Here is an 18067-nt window from a genome sequence, read left to right on the forward strand (position 1 = left end):
CATCCATTCCAGTTCCTTGCTCCATCTTTGTAGCCACAGCCTCCTCTTACTTTAAACCACTGGCCATCACTAATGTATTCTCTGTCACTATAGTTTTGCCTTTTCAACAGTCATATAAATGGAGTCATAGAGTATGTAACCTTTTGAGACTGGCTTCCTTCACTCCTGAATGCCATCGGGATTCATCCAACTTGTTGCATGTATCAATATTACATTCCTTATTATCGACGAATAGTATTCCATTAGATAGATGTAATGCAGTTTGTTTAGCCATTCATTTATTGAGGTGCATTTGGCTTGTATCCAGATTTGGTGATTATAAATGGAACTGTTAAGGACATTTGTGTCAGGTTTTTATATAAATGTAAGTTTTCATTTCTCTAAGGTAAATACCTAGGAGTTGAATTGCTAGGTCATATAAGGGCATATTTAACTTTATAAGAAACTGCCAAACTTTGAGTGGCTGCCTTATTTTGCATTCCACTAGAAACATAGGAGAGTTTTAATTCTTTCTCATCCTCATCAGCACTTACTATTGTCACTGTATTTTAATTTATCCATTCTAATAGGTGCATAGTATATTTCAGTGTGATCTTAATTTGTATTTCCCTAGTGAATAATGATGTTGAATATTTTTTTTCCTGTGCTTATTTACTATCTGTATATTTTCTTTTCTGAGTTATCTTTTGAAGGTTTTTTTTCCCTAATTTTGAATTGCATTGTGTGTTTTCTTACTGTTGAAATCTGAGAATTCTTTCTTTATTCTGGATATAGGTCCTTTGTCATATGTGTGATTGGCAAATATTTTCTCTTAGTCGATAGCTCGCTTTTTTATCTTTGTTTTTATTCATGCATTATGAATTGTATTTCATGTGTCCAGTTTTCTTATTTTGCTTTCATCTTTTTTTCTTTTAAATCACAGGGAAGTCTGTGTATGTCATCTGGGATTAAAACTCCTAAAAGATGGGAACTGATGGTGTCTAACACAACCTTTGTTAATTTTGATCTCATCAACTGTGTGGCCATTAGAACCTGTTCAGACTGTTTCCAAGGACAAGGTAATTATTTGAATAGACAGAACAGATGATAAATAAGGCCAATATTCAAGTCAGTATTATAAATAGTGGCAAATACTTTGTGAATCATTATCTCTTTCAGTTATAAGATTGCATCAGTAGAAACTGTTGCTTAAATTTCCTAAAAGATATCCTGGAGGTTCTCTCAGTGCAGCTTCTGCAGCTCCCTGTCCTCCTCCTATTACGGTGCCTATCACATTCTATCATGATGGTCCTATGTCTCTGCTGCACTCTGACCTTCATAAAGGCAGAGATCATGTCTTTCTTGCTCAGAGTTTTAATTGTTAGTACCTAGCACAGAGCCAGATGCCTAGTAGACAGGCAGTGTATTGATTAAATGAATGAATAGAGTTAGATGGGTAGATAACTGGGTGTAAACTAACATGCATACAACCTTTCCTCAAAAGAGCCAAAGTTCAGGTGCTTAATGTTTTCAACAGTCCAGGACTTGATGTATGCACAAAGGAACCATAGGAGTTCTTGCCCACTTTTTAACCGTATCTCAGAGGTGGTAAGAAATAACTTGGAGGACTCATGGGCCAAGGTGAAAGAGGTAGAGAGTAATCTAGTTGATTTGATCATTGTAAACAGCCAAACCAAGTAATTCAACTAAATATGCTCTTGTGGTTTGAATCACCAATTTAGATAATTGTTTGTTTTTTTAATTAAATGAATAATCAACAAGTCTCCACTTTTTTTTTCCTATGTAGGCAGAATGAAAGATTGTTTTTATTTAGGTGGCATCTGAGTTTAGGATTGTAGAAATAATAATAGAAATAAAAATGCCTCATAACAAGTGCTTGCAGTCACAATTCCTCAATTCTTTAATATCTTGACTATTTCATATCATTCATGAGACAGTGAAAAAAAAATCACACTACTCCTATGAACTCTAATCCCTTTTCACTGAATAATATTGGCTAACTCCTCTCTTCATTTGCTTAAATACTGTCTATTTCAGGCTCTGCTTAAGGACCTAGGGGGTGCAAATATAAAAACATATAATTTCTGTCCTCCAGGAACTCTTGATCTAGGCACTAAAATAAATGTCCAAGCCCATCGTCATAAGAAAGCATGATGAACGCAGTAATAGAGCACCCAACGAAGTCAGTGAAGGGGCTGAGGAAGGGAATCAGGCAAGAGCTCATAGAGGTTATTCTTGAGTAGGGTTTAGGAAGGTGAAGAGAAGTTTGCAAGAAGGTATATGCAAGGAAGAATTTCTAGGAACAGTATACACACACACAAAAAAATAGAATCCAAAAAGCCAGTTGTGCTTCGGAAATCACAAAGAAGTCCAACATGACTGAAATGTAGAGCTGCAGGTGGTTTGTGGTATTAAATGAAATACAGAAGTTGCAAGAGGTGCAATTGTGTAGCCTTTCATGCATGAATTAATTCACTGCATGTACTCTATTGGGCTGCAGAGTGAAAACATCAGAGCCTCAATTTGTATATTTTTCATTTTATTTTCTTTTTTGTATATTTTATAATGTACATAATACATTACGGTATGGTAGTATATGTACTGGGAGATGTGTACTCAGTTTTCTTCTTTTAATGACATGGGTGTGTGAATTAGAAGATCACTGCCATACTTTCCTTCTAGGCAATTGGACCGATAGTACCAATGAGTCACATGGCAGTGGTGTTGGAGAAAGACTGCCAAGAAGTATGGCCCTGCAGCTAATACTTAGAAAGTGTATTACTAATACTATTTGCCCAAGTGATTAATTGAGTTTGCTTTTGAAAGTAAATGTTTAAAGTATAAACCTCATAGTAAGAGGTATTGGAGGGCTTAGACTCACCATAGAGGAATGAAAGCTGAAAGATTGGAAGACTAATCCATAGCATCTTTAGTGCTAAGTAATTAATAAATTAATGTTTTCTGTTTCTATTTCCCACTAGACCAGAGTTTCTTACCCTTGGCACTATTGGCATTTTGGGTGAGATAATCCTTTGTTGTGGGGACTTTCCTGTGCATTGTAGGATATTTAGCAGCATCTCTGGTTTCTACCTACTAGCTGCCAGTAGCACTGCCAACTCCCCAGTTGTGACAGCCAAAAATGATTGAAAATAGTGTCATATGTCTCTTGGAAGGTAAAATCAACCCTGATAGAAAAATCACTGTTCTACAGTGTGGACTACAGACTGCATGAAGGTAGGGCCAATGCTGCACTTATACCTCTTAGTATCTCTAGCACATACCAGAGGTTGGAAGACAGTAAACACTCACTGTAAAACAACTCCAGAAAACACTTTTTTTCTTGCATGAATAGGTGAATTGTAAAACTGGATAAATATGCAATTTAAATCCTAAGACCATTACTCCAGTGAATTTAGTTGCTATTTGTGCCATTGTGTAATAATCTTTCTGTCTTCAAATTTGTAGGTGGATTTACTGTGAAGACCAGCCAGTTGAAGTTTATAAACTCTTCAAACTTAGTGGCATTTCCATTTCCTCATGCAGCAATTTTGGAAGACTTGGATGGATCTCTGTCTGGGAAAAACAGAAGTCACATTCTTGCTTCTATGGAAACCCTTTCAGCTTCTTGTTTGGTCAATGCAAGCTTTGGTCGGGTTGTCCATGGCAGTGCCTGTGGAGGAGGTGTTCTTTTTCATCGTATGTCGATTGGTTTGTAAGTGGAATTAACTATACTTTTTAGCTTGCTGATGAGCATGCATCTGTTACTCTGGCTGTTGAGGCTTATAGAAGGGAAATTGTTTTCTAGATTATTTGAAGTATTTAGCTCTACAGAAGTGAAATGGGAATAATTTTGATAGCTGCCTAATGGTGAGTGTATGGTAGTTTTAAGCTGACTCAAATGGCAGCTAATTTGCAAATATCTTTGGACCAGATCTCATAGCCTGTGACCTCTTATTGACATTTTGGGCTAATAACTTCTTCTTTAAAAGACTTACAACCAACAGAGAGTTTGAAATATATTTAAATTAAGAGTATTATTAAAAAATTCTAATAATGTCCATTCTCATTTATATACATGTGCTCTTCCCAAGCTCTTTTTAAGTGTTCAATATGCTCCAGGGAAGCAATTGCTGATGCCTCCTATTACTTGCAAAGTTGCTTCACTCCAGTTCATTTTCCTTGTTAATTTCATGAACTATTGGATTCCTACAATACATTTCCTATTAATATTGGAGCAAGGACTCCTTGGTTATGCTACTCAAACTACCATTAAGTCAGCAGCGGGGCTGTTTATAATGCATAATAGGATTGCTCCTGCCCTCTTTAATTTCCAGGTAACGATTGCTGAGTGTCTAGGGTTCTGTCTTTTACTTATTCCAAATGCATTGTATATATTTAGCCACACTTACTTTCTTCCTTTGTCTTAAGTGTCCTAACTCCATGAATATTAAGTCAAGTAATTCAGTCAGACCACATTGGCCTCTTACTTGAACAAGTAAACTCCAGGGAGTGAGAATCATTGTGGTTAGGATTGCACTAACTCTGTATTTTGAATGCATATGGAATCAGTACTTTGGCATTCTGTTTGGGAAGCCTTAGCAAAGCACTGCTAGCATTGAATAGTCTGGAAATTTTTCATTTTTGCTTTCTGGACATTCATTATTCTACCTAACGTTAATGAGCCCAGTTCCAGTGAGTAAAATAATAATATGTGGGGATATATTTTTATTTCTAATCATTTTGATTGTGCAGAGCATAACTTTTTCTTCATTCTCAGGGATGCAGCCTAATTTTTATTATTTTAGTGTTTTTATCAAGGATGTTTTAAATGAGTGTTTTGAGAGTTATAAAAATTAGTGATTTATTTCTTACATGCATTTTATCAAATGAGGAAAACAGATTAGTGTACTTAAACGGAACATTATGTGCTTATATAATGTTTATTTCTGTGTGTTCTTGATAGTCCTTTATTATGCTTTACTTTGAGATCTACTGGTAGGCTGTCTCTTAGAGAGGCACTTGTCACTGTGATGTTAGAAGGCTCTGTAGAGCCTCAAACTTGTTTGAGCATTTGCTCTTTGAGATCTTTGGGACAGGATATTCAGGTGCTTGCCTTGGTGGCAGGTCATGATCCCACCACTTGGGGACTGACAAGGTCAAGAAAAATATAATCCTGATGCTGTATTCTAAGTAGATTCAAAAGGGTCTAGTAGGGTGAAAAACGTATCCTGGTTTTCCTGGATTTTTTCTTCTTTTAAAAAGGAAAATTCCATGTTCCGGAAACTTCCTCAGTCAGCTAGCCTGATTGGTCACTCTACTCCTTAGATTCTATTTAAAATTTTCAGGTTGACTCACAGGTCTATGGACAAATACCCAACTGACCTTAATTAGCCACCTGGAAGTCTCAGCATGCTTCCAGTTATACGTCTCTTGGCCCTGATGCTCTCACCTCTAGGAGAGGCAACTGGATTAAATGATCTCTAAGGCCTTGCTGCTCAAAGTGTTGTCCATGGACCAGCAGGAGCAGCAGCACCAGGGATTTTGTTAGAAATACAGAATCTCAGACTGGGCCCCAGATGTCCTGAATTACAATGCCCAGGTGATCCGTATTAAAGTCTGAGAGACACTCCTCTAAGGTCCTTCTAATTTTATCTTTCTACGATTCTATCCCTAGCTATTTGTGTTCAGTGACTTGATCTTTGTCCCAAAGCATTATAACCTCATTAGGAACATGTCAGAGCTAATGAGCAATTTGAATTCAGCATAGATACAAACTTTGCTGCATTTCATGGAGAAAGGATTAATTTGTTGTGCTATTTGCCCCGGGGCAAGCACCCCGGGTTGATTTACAAAGCTCCCACAGTCATGATCTTTTGGGGTCGCATGTTGATGGAGATCTAATATGGCATAAGCACCCTGCTGTCTTCACTTTCAACCCTTACCTCCCTCCCTCAGTGAGAGGTCCCGAGAGGGCAGGGAGTGAGGCTTTACATAGCTGCATAAACAAGACATCCTCTTCCCGCTTTGCTAAGAACCAGGCTCTTGGAGTGTGAGTTCTTCCTTGGTAGGCCCCCTCTCTGGCCCATTTTCACTACAAGTTATTTGTTTGACATTGGCAAACTTCTATTCCTGTCCCTCACTGCCTTAAATCTGACGGTGCTTACCTTTGTGGCACTTCCTGCTTTATTGGTTCCTATGACTCAAAGCCAACAGCCGGGCTGACAGAAGTACTTAAATATTTGAAGTTGGCCACACTATTTAATATTTGGGTGAAGAAAAAACTGCCAGTCTCTACAAGGCAGAGTCTAGTTTATCTTTTGTTAAAATGACAGCATGCTTGATCTGTATGAGTGCTGCTTATATTGTTTTCCCTCTCATCAGCTCTAAAAACATGCTTTCTGTAGAACCCACAGGTATTCTGGATAGCGTTCCTTTCCCAGCTTCTGTTTCTTCCGACTTCCCCCTATGAACCTCAGTGTTCCTGGTGAGACAGGGGTGGTGTTAGTTCTGCCAGTGTAAGTCAGGACCTCATCTCAGACATACATGCCAGTGACAGTTTTTCTCCAGGGTCCCATAATTATAAAATGTCCCACATAGTTCTTGGATTTATCTATCCCAAACTTTAGGTAAACAAAATTTTTTTTCTGTATAGAAATAATTACACGAAACAAGGACAATATTATCAATAGGATTTTGTGTGCTTTTTTTAGATCTCCCTAGTCCAAATTGTGATGTGCCATAAGAGTGAATTACCCACCATTTAGCCAAGACTTAATATGAAAAAAAGAATGTAAAATATCTCAATAATTTCTTTATATTGATCATGTTGAAATAATATTTGGGATAGATTGGGCTAAATATATTACTAAAATTAACTTGTTTATTTTGAGCTTTTTAGTGTGGCTGCTTTAAAACTCAACTTGCCAAAATGGGATTTATGATTTTTTTTCTGTGGACCTGTTTCTCTCTGGGTGCTCAGAATCCCACTGAGGCGAATGCTGGTCTAAAACTGAAACATGGAGTCATCCTCGACTCATCCTTGTACCTTATTTCCCACATTAATCACCTATCAGCTCAATTTTCTCTCCTTAAGAAATCGCTCTTGAGTCTTTCTACTTCTCTCCTTCCCCAAATCCTTCTCCAGTCTGGGCTACCATTACTTTTCACCTGTAGAACTGCAACAGCCACTTAGCTTGCCATTTTTCGGTGTTTCAATCTCTGAACTTTGTAAATGCAGATCGGATCTTGCCATTCATTCGCTTGCTTGAAACTTTTAAAGAATTCTCAGTGCTTTCCAAGGAAAGTATGACATTTTTTTTTTCCTTTTTTTTTTTTTTTTGAGTCAGAGTCTCGCTCTGTGGCCCAGGCTGGAGTGCCGTGGCGCACTCTCGGCGCACTGTAAGCTCCGCCTCCCGTGTTCACTCTGTTCTCTTGCGTCAGCCTCCGGAGTAGTTGAGATTGCAGGCCCCGGCCACGACGCCCCGCTGATTTTTTATATTTTTAGTAGAGACGGGGTTTCACTGTGTTAGTCAGGATGATCTCGATCTCCTGACCTTGTGATCCGCCAGCCTCTGCCTCCGAAAGTGCTGGGATTACAGGCGTGAGCCACCGCGCACGGCCGGAAAGTCTGACATTTCTAATGTGTCATGGAGCTTCCATGACCTGCTGTCTGCTTTGGGTTCCAGCATTCTCTCTCCACACTCTGCTCTACCTTTCCTGCATTCTGTCTCTCAGCCACATTCAACTTCTTTGTGCTCTTCAATTCATAATGTTCAGCTTCCATGAACTCAGCATAGAAGTCGTTTTCTCTGCTAAGCTTCCCTGAGCATGCTGTGCAGGTTTTGATATCTGTATTGTGTGCTAGCTCTTTATACTTGCTCTAATCAGTACTCATAGCACCTGCATAGCTTTCTAAATTTTCCATCTCTCCTCATAGATAGCAAGGAGGGCGAATAGGGATTTTCTTTGTTTGTATTGTGATGCCTCAAACTGTGTTTAACACATAGCAACTCAACAAAATTAGTGTTGAGTAAATAAATATAAATAAAAAAATAGTGGACTGCCCCCAAATCTTCCTTTAGTGTCATTATTGTCCATTTCTCTCCTAGGACATGTTCATGAGGAGTCCGCAGCGTTCGGCTTTTCTTTAGAAGACCCAGGAGTAGAATGCTATCTCCAGTCTTCTACAATTCCTAGGAATATCTAATATTTAAGGATGTTCTTTCATAATATTCTTTGGGCTTTTACTTTCCTGGGGCAATCATTCGACTGGAGGATTTATTCTAATTGCTGATTCCTTCTCTATCCAACCCCACTCTAGCCCAACTCAATCATCAGTTTGCCTTTATTTGTAATTGTTTTCTTGCCCTGATGGAATAGATACATAAAGCTGTGATAGAGAAGATGTAAGCTCCACCCTCATAATTATTTTCTCAAAAATTTTTTCATTGTTGTTTACAGCAATCTATAACTTCGTCACTTGTCATAGACTCATTGAGATATCAACAAAGCAGACCTTGATTCTGTCTTCCAATTAGTAACTGTAATGAGTGTGAGGGAGATTAGAAGAGCTTGCAGGATTTTGTAGATTGGCTGACCAATCCTTCTGAGTTTTTACAGGATGTACATAAAATAGTCAGGACATATATACAGTACATGTTTGAAATTATTTTTCAGACTGAACAATAAAGAAGTAATTAACCATCCTTTGTGGGTACAAGTCATATCCCCATCTATTTCCTAGGTATATTTCTTTGGATAAGTTAGTTTACCTTTTTTTGTTTCAGTTCTTTCATCACTAAAATGGGTATAATGGTATTTATCCCTCAAGGTCATTGCCTGACATGTAGTAGGTACTCTTTAAAGAATATCTCTTTTACATTTGTGATTTGCAAAACAACGCATAGGCATAATACTAATTGAATAGATTACTGTAGAATTTTTTGTTTATGAGAAACAAATGCCTGGCAAGGGAATTAGGTTTTTTCAAAAGTAACTTCGTCCAATTCCTGAAAAATAGGGAATAATTTGTAATAATCACACGACGTTGTAGTGGCCCAGCAAAACCTCCCAGGTGGTTGTAGAATCTGAGGTCATTCAGGGCGTAGTCTTCGATTCATCGTGCCCCAGTACCTTCTGTTTCTTCCTTCCCATCTCTCCTGGAAAGTAAAAGGTTAATGTTCTTGTTGATCACCTTGATTCTTAGATCTTGCTTAATATCCTCTCCTGTAGAGCTTGCATTCAGTTTTTACCTATGTAACCGCTCTTAATGTGTCAGTGTTCAAAGTACGAGGCACCCCCTGCCTCTGTGAATGCAAAAATAAAGAAGAGTTCAAATGGAAATTTTGGCCTAGCCTTTCCTCTAATAATCGCTTGACTTTCCTTCCTAGGGATAAATAGGTATGGCATCACTAATGGTATCTTTTCAGTCCCTAAAAAACAACCCTGTGAGACAAGAAAATTCAAAGATGTATTATCCTTTCTTGGCAGCAAATGTTACAGAATTAAAGTAGAAAAAGATCTAAAAATCACAGTGGACCCCAAACTGAGGAATATCATCAACAATATTACATGGTTATTAAGTTTTATGAATAACAAAAGGTTGCAGTGGTATGCTGGTAAATGTTTAACAACTAGCTTTCCAGAATAAAAAGCTCTGGTTTATTGCATTTGCCTAATTCTATGGTGAAAATACTCTCACATGCCTTATTTTAAACTTCCAACCTAAAAGCACTGAACATGAAGTTGGGAAGAAGGGTCAATGGGTCAATGATGGACTCCTGCCAGCCAGTGTCAGTCATCCCCATCACAGTTCCGATATGCATATATGTGTGTGTGTGTGTGTGTGTGTGTGTGTGTATATATATATATGAGTACAAGCTTCTTAGTCTAACTTCCTACCTGCTGGATAAAATATTTTTCAATGTCCCTAACAAGCAGTTGTCCACCTGTCTACCTTCTGGTTGCATAGCTTCAATGACAGTGTTCTCATGTTCTCAAACAGCCATTCCAATTGGACTCAACAGATCAAAAGTAGAGATGCAATGGCATATGGTCACCTAAAGGAGGATAATGGGCATCCTTTTCTTCATGTATTAAGATAGAATGGGCAAAAAGTATTGTCCTAATATAACAGCAGATAACTATGTTGCAAAAACTGTAGATACTTCCTTAGAGGAGAAATATTTAAGTGTTTCTGAATCCATAACGCTGTGGATAGAAAAACTTAATGATACAATGCTAATGATATATTACTGAATGGTGGCAGGTCAGCAGTTAGAATAGTGGTGCTGTGACAAGGACTGTTATGACCATGGTGTATTTTTAAAGAATGCTCATGCAAAGCCATGCCACAGAAATTTGTTTGCTGTGCTCATAGTTTTGATTTTTCTTCCCCTTTGCGCAGTAAAAGATGAGAGTGACAGCAACAAGCACAAATACTCAGAAGATGTTTGCAACACCATTTGAGGTTAGGTATTGTGGTGTGTCTGGCTTAGGAGATGGATAATTATAAAGGATTTATTTCACAATTGTTCCAAATCAAGAGCATTTAGAGCTCAGTGCAATGCTTGTCTTTAATACACAGAGATACGGACCCTCAGGAAAAGTAAGCTAATAGTAAACAAAAACCAGGGAGTTAATATCTGCTCTCATTGGTATTATTGATTGCCTAACGAATCCTTTGTGGGATTCAACAGTTCTGCACAATACATGGGCACTAACTTACATAACTATTTGAGTAACTAGTATGGTAAATTGATACTTTGACCAGGAAGTTTTACCAAGTGACAGCGTTATATTTCTAACGAAACATTTCCCTGAATTAAAAACAGGTTTGGGCCGGGCATGGTGGCTCACACCTGTAATCCCTGCACTTTGGGGGGCTGAGGCGGGTGGATGACCTGAGGTCAGGAGTTCGAGACCAGCCTGGCCAACATGGTGAAACCCTGTCTGTACTAAAAACATAAAAAATTAGCCGGGTGTGGTGGGTGCCTATAATCCCAGCTACTCAGGAGTCTGAGGCAGGAAAATTACTTGAACCTGAAATGCAGAGGTTGCAGTGAGCTGAGATCATGCCACTGCACTCCAACCTGGGCAACAAGAGTGAAACTCCATCTCAAATAATAATAATAATAATAATAATAATAAATAAAAAATAAAATAAATTAAAAAAGAACAAACATTAAGGCAGCCCACAGAAAAGAAAAACAACATGTAAGGCTTGTAGCCCTTTTGTCTTTTTGATCATAGACAGCAGGAGCTGTTGCTGAGGCAGAGGTAAGGGTTAACATTTAAAATGGACTGGTTGCCTCCTGATTTCTTGCACATAAAGCCATGAGAAGTTCAGGGAGAGACTTCTTCCCCTAGTAATGAAGCTCTCTGTTGCTAATGGCCCATGCAGACTCCCTTGGCTCCTCCAAATTAGAAATACTTTTGTGCTCCTTTGCTTCATTAACAGTAAAGAGAGGGAGATTGGTGGCTATTTAGGGCATGGGGAAATTGGTGGCTATTTAGGGCAAGTGAAAATTGTAGTAATTATGGTTGGTAAGTTCTCTTGATGGTGTTTTTTTGACTCTTGATGTTCCTTTGGTGCTTTACAGAAGACCCCTCCATGGTCAATTCTGGCATTTGGCCTAGGAGGGCAGGAGATGATCTGACGGAATTTTTGGCCCCTGGTGATGGTCGGTACAAGGCATCTTGCCTGATGGGAGACAGGTCTTTTGCTTTTTGAGTTGCTTTTCAGAGTGGAAAGCATATCTGAATGCTTACCATATGACCCTCTCTACTACCAGCTGTGATAAAAGTGTAGTATATATGATAACCTCCTTCTCTACCTGTATTGTACTGCAGAAAGCTGGTGCTGCACATGAAAGCTGTGAAATTGCATCCCTAATAAACCTTGGTTGAGATGGATGAGGGGAGCTTGATAGGCTCAAGGCTCTGAGAGAATGAGCAGTGCATGAAGGAGAAATAAGAAAGGGTAATTTAGGACCACAGCGTGCTATGGTGTGTCTCTGGTTGGCCAAGGAGTTTGCATCAGATTATTGGATTCTGACTAGAAGGAAAAGAACATCAAAAGGAAGGTGCAGTGTTTCCAAGGACGAATAGAAGCAAATTATTGCTAGCATTTAACAGTTTGACACTATTTGAAGAGGGATCACATTTGTATGGGCCTTCAGAAACTGGGGAGATGATCTGAAAAATGCTTCCTTCAATAATTGAAATTGTAATCTATAGAAACTGAGTCAGGGGAAATAACATCCTAAAAATTGGTCTATAAACATGGTGTTAATTGAAATTTGAGGAGTAATTAAGTCCAGTTAAGGTGACCAGGGAAATTCTTGGGACCACATTGCTGGAATTAAAAAATATTTCTGGAAATATCTACCCAATTGATTGTATTATCACATATTGAGGTAATTTTTTAAAATCATCAATGTGGTATGCATGAGAAGATAGGTAAGGCAGGAGGAATTAAATGTGAACAGATGGATGCTTTTGAATAGAGATCTTCTTCTGGTGTATAGTTAAAACTATTTTTAAAAAGTAGTTTAATTGACAGCACTTGACTAGGATTGAAGAAATATGAGTTTTCAAGGAAATCATAGCATTTTCCCAGACCTGAGACCATTATTAGTACACATTGCTTGCATGTGCCCAGGAGAGGTTTTCTGACCACCGACTGTGTTTGTCTTGGCAAATATCCTACTGATATGGGGTTGACTGTATCAAGCTCTGATAACTTAGGATCCTCCAACCGCTGATTTCTTTCTTTTTATTATTATACTTTAAGTTCTAGGGTGCATGTGCACAATGTGCAGGTTTGTTACATATGTATACATGTGCCATCCAACTGCTGATTTCTTTTGAAAATCAGTTTGCAGGAAATCTCTCGACCCTCATGTGGTTTTCTAGGTAGACTTCCAAGTTGGGGAGAAATGTTGCTGCATAACCAGCTGGAGTGTTCTGCTGCATATAACACTCATTTATTCGTTCAGAAAATATTTGTTAAACTCCCACTATATGAAAGGCACTTTTATTTCTTACTGTAAATCATTAACTGAAAATTCCGATTTATCAATTAGTCTCTCTTGGATTTAGGTCTTGTGATTTATTTTTCCAAGCCCATATATTTCAGTAAAAACTGCAAGGATATACTTTTGGAACCTGAAACACTTATAATCATTCTCTGTACTTGAGGAAATTTAGATATTTCTAGTGTGTTTTATTTATTGACCACAGTACCTACTATAGCCAATGTTGATATTTCTTAGTTCAAACTTACCTCTTCTTATCATATTTGTTTTACACTTATGTCCCCAAAGCTTATTTTTATTTGCTAAATATAGTTGGGCCAAACTGTTACTAGACAATATCATGGGATTATGGGACTCATGGTTTCCATCAGGGGAAGAGAGAGCCATGATGACTGAAGGCAAATGACTGGAAATTCTAAGAAGGGAAATTTAACATTCTAAAACTTTTGTAAAGATTACAATTTGAAACTAAATTCCATATATGGAATGTTTTCTATTTGAAGATGTGAACACCCCATAACTGAAAGAAGGGGAGGGATGAAATGTGGTGGGAATTCCTGCACTGGATTGGAAATTAGAACAGATGACCTTTGTGTTCATTCTGATTCTAAGAATATAGGTTGAGAATTGTCCATTAGTTCCAATTTAAATCCTGAAGGGCTGGCGTGGGGAAGGGTGGACAACAAACCTAAGTATCTAAAACCCAAAGGAAGGAAGACAGTTTCCACTCCTCCAAGATTTCTAAAGGTTCAGTTAATGCTGCATAGAGAAAAAGAGTAGTTCTTTCATTCCCAAATGCCCTGAGGATTTTTAATCCCTTTCATTTCATTAATTAATGGATGAAACAAGTACATTTAATCTTGCAAGAAATATGTGTCAAGTGCTACATTGCCAGGGTCAATGATCTGTACCATGGAAGGGTTTTTGGTACATTTTTAAATGACCGAATATCCTGAATAAACCTCTAGGCATTCAAGTAAGTAGTGCAGAATGGTAAATCTGGCATATTTGAGGTTCTTAAGTGAGATCTAAGTAGATGTTATTGACCTTGGTGAGTGATTTATGTAGATTATGTTTCATAGTACCTACATGAGATCTGTTCTATTGTTGCCTCCATTTGAAAAAGAAATGAATCTAAAGGTTAAATAGGTTCTGAAATTTGCCCAGGTTTACACACCTACTGAGTGCCAATCTAGATTTCAGTTGATACCCATTTGGTTCCAGTGCCCAAGTGTGCAACACTAAAAAAGTTCCTTTTTGTAATATTCCATGGACTTATAAATTGGCCTTAGATGTACTCATGCCCCATCTCACTGTGAAAACCCAATGTCCTCTTTTGACTCATTTCCCTTACTTTGAGAATTTAATTATCTGCCTGCGGCAAAATGTCACAGTTAAAGATTCTCATGAAAACTAAACCAAAGGAGGAAGAATAGTCATAATGTGTATTGATTTTTTTTTTTTTGGCTTTTGCTTTATTTCTTTAGGTCCACTTTGTCTCTCTTTTAGGGGTCTAATCATTGGCTAAATCTACTTATGTTTTAATGAAGTCTTAATAGTCATTTTCTGGGATGGCTGTATAGAATAAGTTGGGTAACTCGATTCACAAATTTCTAGTTCTACTTTGTGATACTCACATATTGCTTTTGCTCTACCTTGCCTCAGTTTCCTCATTTGGTAAAATGCAGTTCTTCTAGAACACTTTATATACATTAGAAAATGTCACTGGCTGCTTTTGGAAGATCTCATCTATGCATTCTTCATTCATATAAAAAACATGATTTGGGTGCCATTGTGTGCTGGGCCCTGTGCCAGGGCAGAGGATACCAATAAGAAAAGGGAAAACATCTCTAATTTATAGGTCTTATAATCTATGTTTTTAAAAAGGCAAGAACACATGGATACTGTAATAGCAGTGAGCACTAGGCATTACACAAGGCTTCAGGAGAGGAGCAGGTTGCCTCATCACTCTAGAGAAGGATGCTGAAGCGACTCCTGCTGGGCATTTTGAGCAGGACTTCTGAGAGTCTCAGCACTTAGGCGTGTCAGGTCCCAGGCCGCTGTCAATTGTTCCTCATGTGAATATCCAGTTACCAATAATAATGTTTTTTGCTGTTGATAAATCTGGTCCAAGGCAAAATTCTGGCCATAGACATTTCTTTGTTAAAATTGTAGTATATAGTCCTGGCTCATACAAAATCATTAATATGACATTTATTAGTGGCAGAGTTGCAGTGAGCAAAGACCTTGCCATTGCACTCCAGCATGCACAAGAGCGAAACTCTGTCTCAAGAAAAAAACAAAGAACAAAAAACAAAAGAACAAAAAACCTGAGAGTCACCACCTCCAGTTCACCAGGCCATTGCAATTTGCAAATGATCCAATGGCAACTTCACAATGGGTTGCTTTCACTCACACAGTGACTGCTAACACCTCCCTAGACATACAACTAAAGAGGGCCTAAGACATAGATGGAGAGAATAGAAAGATGATTGCAATTGATGAAAGAGGAATGTATTGGATTCAGAATGAGCGAATAATCTTGCAACCCATCTTGTTTTCCTTTTAAAATCACTCTAGAGCTAATGCTCCTGAAGTTTCTTATGATTTAACCATGACTGACAGCAGAAATAAAACAACCACTGTCAATTATGTACGTGATACACTGTCTAACCCTCATGGCTGGATGGCTCTGCTCTTGGACCAAGAGACCTACTCATTGCGATCTGAGAACCTTTGGATCAACAGATCTCTGCAGGTAACCCAAGGAATCCATTAGTTGGTATGCCCCATTCTCACTTGTTCTTATCTTTCTTTGTTTGAGATAATGGGTTGAAAGAGGAGCAGATTATCTCGTTATTGAAAGTCTTGGCATATTCTGATGCAGATAAAGAAAACTTCAATAGTATTTTGGCCAGATGAAAATAAGCTAAATATGAGATTTGGTTGCTTTTTAAACTTGAAAATTTTAGAATCTATTTATGTGTTATTGTGAATGCAGAATGAAAATTTAAATTTATTAATACAATAAGAAACAACCTCTACACATCTTATAGAATTGCATTTCTTTAAAAATTATTGGTTAATAGCCAATTTACCCTAGAGAGAGATGTTTGTAGCCAGAGAAAATGCCTTACCAAAGCATTTATACATTGCATACTGCCACCTTGTGGTCAAAGATTAACTTTCAAATAGAAGTCTGTATGAGTCCGCAGGTGGGATTGGGTTAAGGGAGACAAATTTAACAGCAGTGAAGCTAGAAATGACCATGTGGCAAGATGGCCTACTAGAAGCAGAGACGTTCGGAGGCTCCCATCGAAAAGACAAAACAAAATCATAATAATCATGGGAAGCCTTCATTGGCAACCAAGGTATCCAGGTTCTCTTATCAAAATTGACTAGAAGGCTGGTGTGGCCCACAGAGAAAAGGGAAGAGCAGTGTGGTGCGGTGGCCCACCTGAGAGCCACACGGGAAAAGGAACTCTGTGTCTTCCAGCCAAGGGAGGCAGTGAGTGAGCTGCTACCCAGCCGGGGAAAGTGCTTTTTCCATGGAATTGTGCAACCCACGGATCGGAAGATCTCACTCGCGAACCCACACCACCACCAGGGCCTAGCATCCTAAGCCTGGAACATGCAGATTCTTACAGCCTCTCAGCTGGAATCTGCTTAAGCCTACCCAACTCCCAGGGGGAGGGGCGACCAGCATTGGCTGCAGCTGCCTGCTGTCTAAGCATCTGAACTCCCAGCTTGGAGCTCAGGAGAGGCAGCAGCCAGCACTGGGACTTGCAACTGCCTAACACGCTAAGTTCCGTGGGTGGGGGAAAGGCAGCATCCACTTCTATACCTCTAGGCTGCGCTTTTTCCCCCCTTGGAGCCAGGGAGGCTGGATGACTTTTGTCCCAAGACTTGTCCCGACAGCCCAATATACCGGCTGTGGCTGCCTGCAGCCAGAGTCCTCTTCGGGCCTAACTCTGACCCATCCTTCTTCAGTGGGCAGGGCTTCCCCGCAGGATCTCTGATAACTCCAGCCAGAGGCTCAGGGAGAGAATTCATATCTCCCTGGGCCTGAGTCCCGGGGGGAGGGGGTAGCTGCAGTCTCTGTGGACCAGCAGACTTGGCCTGTCCTCCTGGTATTTCTGAGGAATCCCGGCAGCCCAGACGGGTGGGTTTCCCCGCAGTGAAACACACTCTCTCCACCAAGGGACAAAGTGCTTTGTTGGAACGGGTCCTACTCCTCGTGCCACCAAACCGGGTGAGAGCCTCCAACAGAGGTTGTCAGACACCCTATACAGGAGCGATCCTACTGGCATCCAGTTGGTGCCCCTTGAGGTCAGAGGTCCCAGAAGAAGAAGCAGGCACCCATCTTTGCTGCTCTCCAGCCTCCTTGAGTGACATCTCCAGGCACGGGAGCAAATCAGATGAATAGGGCCTGAAGTGAACCCCCAGCAAACTGCAGCAGCCCTACAGAAGAGGGACCTGAAAGAAAAACAAAGAAGCAGAAAGTGACAACAGCAGCATCAACAACAACAACCAAAAGGCCCCCACAAAAACCCTATCCATGGGTCAACAACCTCACAGAGCAAGACTAGACAAGCTCAGAAAGATGAAAAAGAATCAATCAGAAAATGCTGAAAACCAAAAAGGCCAGAGTGCCTCTTCTCCTCCAAATGATTACAGCGTCTCTCCATCAAGGGCACAGAACTGGATAGAGGATCAAATGGATGAATTGATGAATTGACAGAAGTAGGCTTCAAAAGATGGGTAATAAAAAACTATAATGCGCTAAAGGAGCATGCTCTAACCCAATGCAAAGAAGCTAAGAACCTGGAATTGCTAACTAGAATATCCAGTTTAGAGAGGAATATAAATGACCTGATGGAGCCAAGAAACACAGCACGAGAATGTTGTGAAGCATACACAAGTATCAACAGCCAAAAAGACTAAGTGAAAGAAAGGATATCAGAGTTTGAAGACCACCTCACTGATATAAGACATGCAGATAAGAAAAAAGAATGTAAAGGAATGAACAA

The 18067-nt window shown here is 39.3% G+C and overlaps 1 protein-coding gene across 1 annotated transcript in view; it reads left to right on the forward strand.

Annotated features, from left to right (window-relative positions):
• The window catches only part of PKHD1 (polycystic kidney and hepatic disease 1 (autosomal recessive)), a 507823-nt gene that overhangs the window by 241288 nt on the left and 248468 nt on the right, over positions 1–18067 (forward strand). Inside the window, 2 exon segments of the mRNA XM_011981329.1 lie at positions 3466–3712; positions 15618–15795. Coding sequence (XP_011836719.1) covers positions 3466–3712; positions 15618–15795 — 425 coding nt within the window.

The sequence above is a fragment of the Mandrillus leucophaeus genome, unplaced genomic scaffold (assembly GCF_000951045.1).
Source record: "Mandrillus leucophaeus isolate KB7577 unplaced genomic scaffold, Mleu.le_1.0 Scaffold223, whole genome shotgun sequence".
NCBI classification, from domain to species: Eukaryota; Metazoa; Chordata; class Mammalia; order Primates; family Cercopithecidae; genus Mandrillus; species Mandrillus leucophaeus.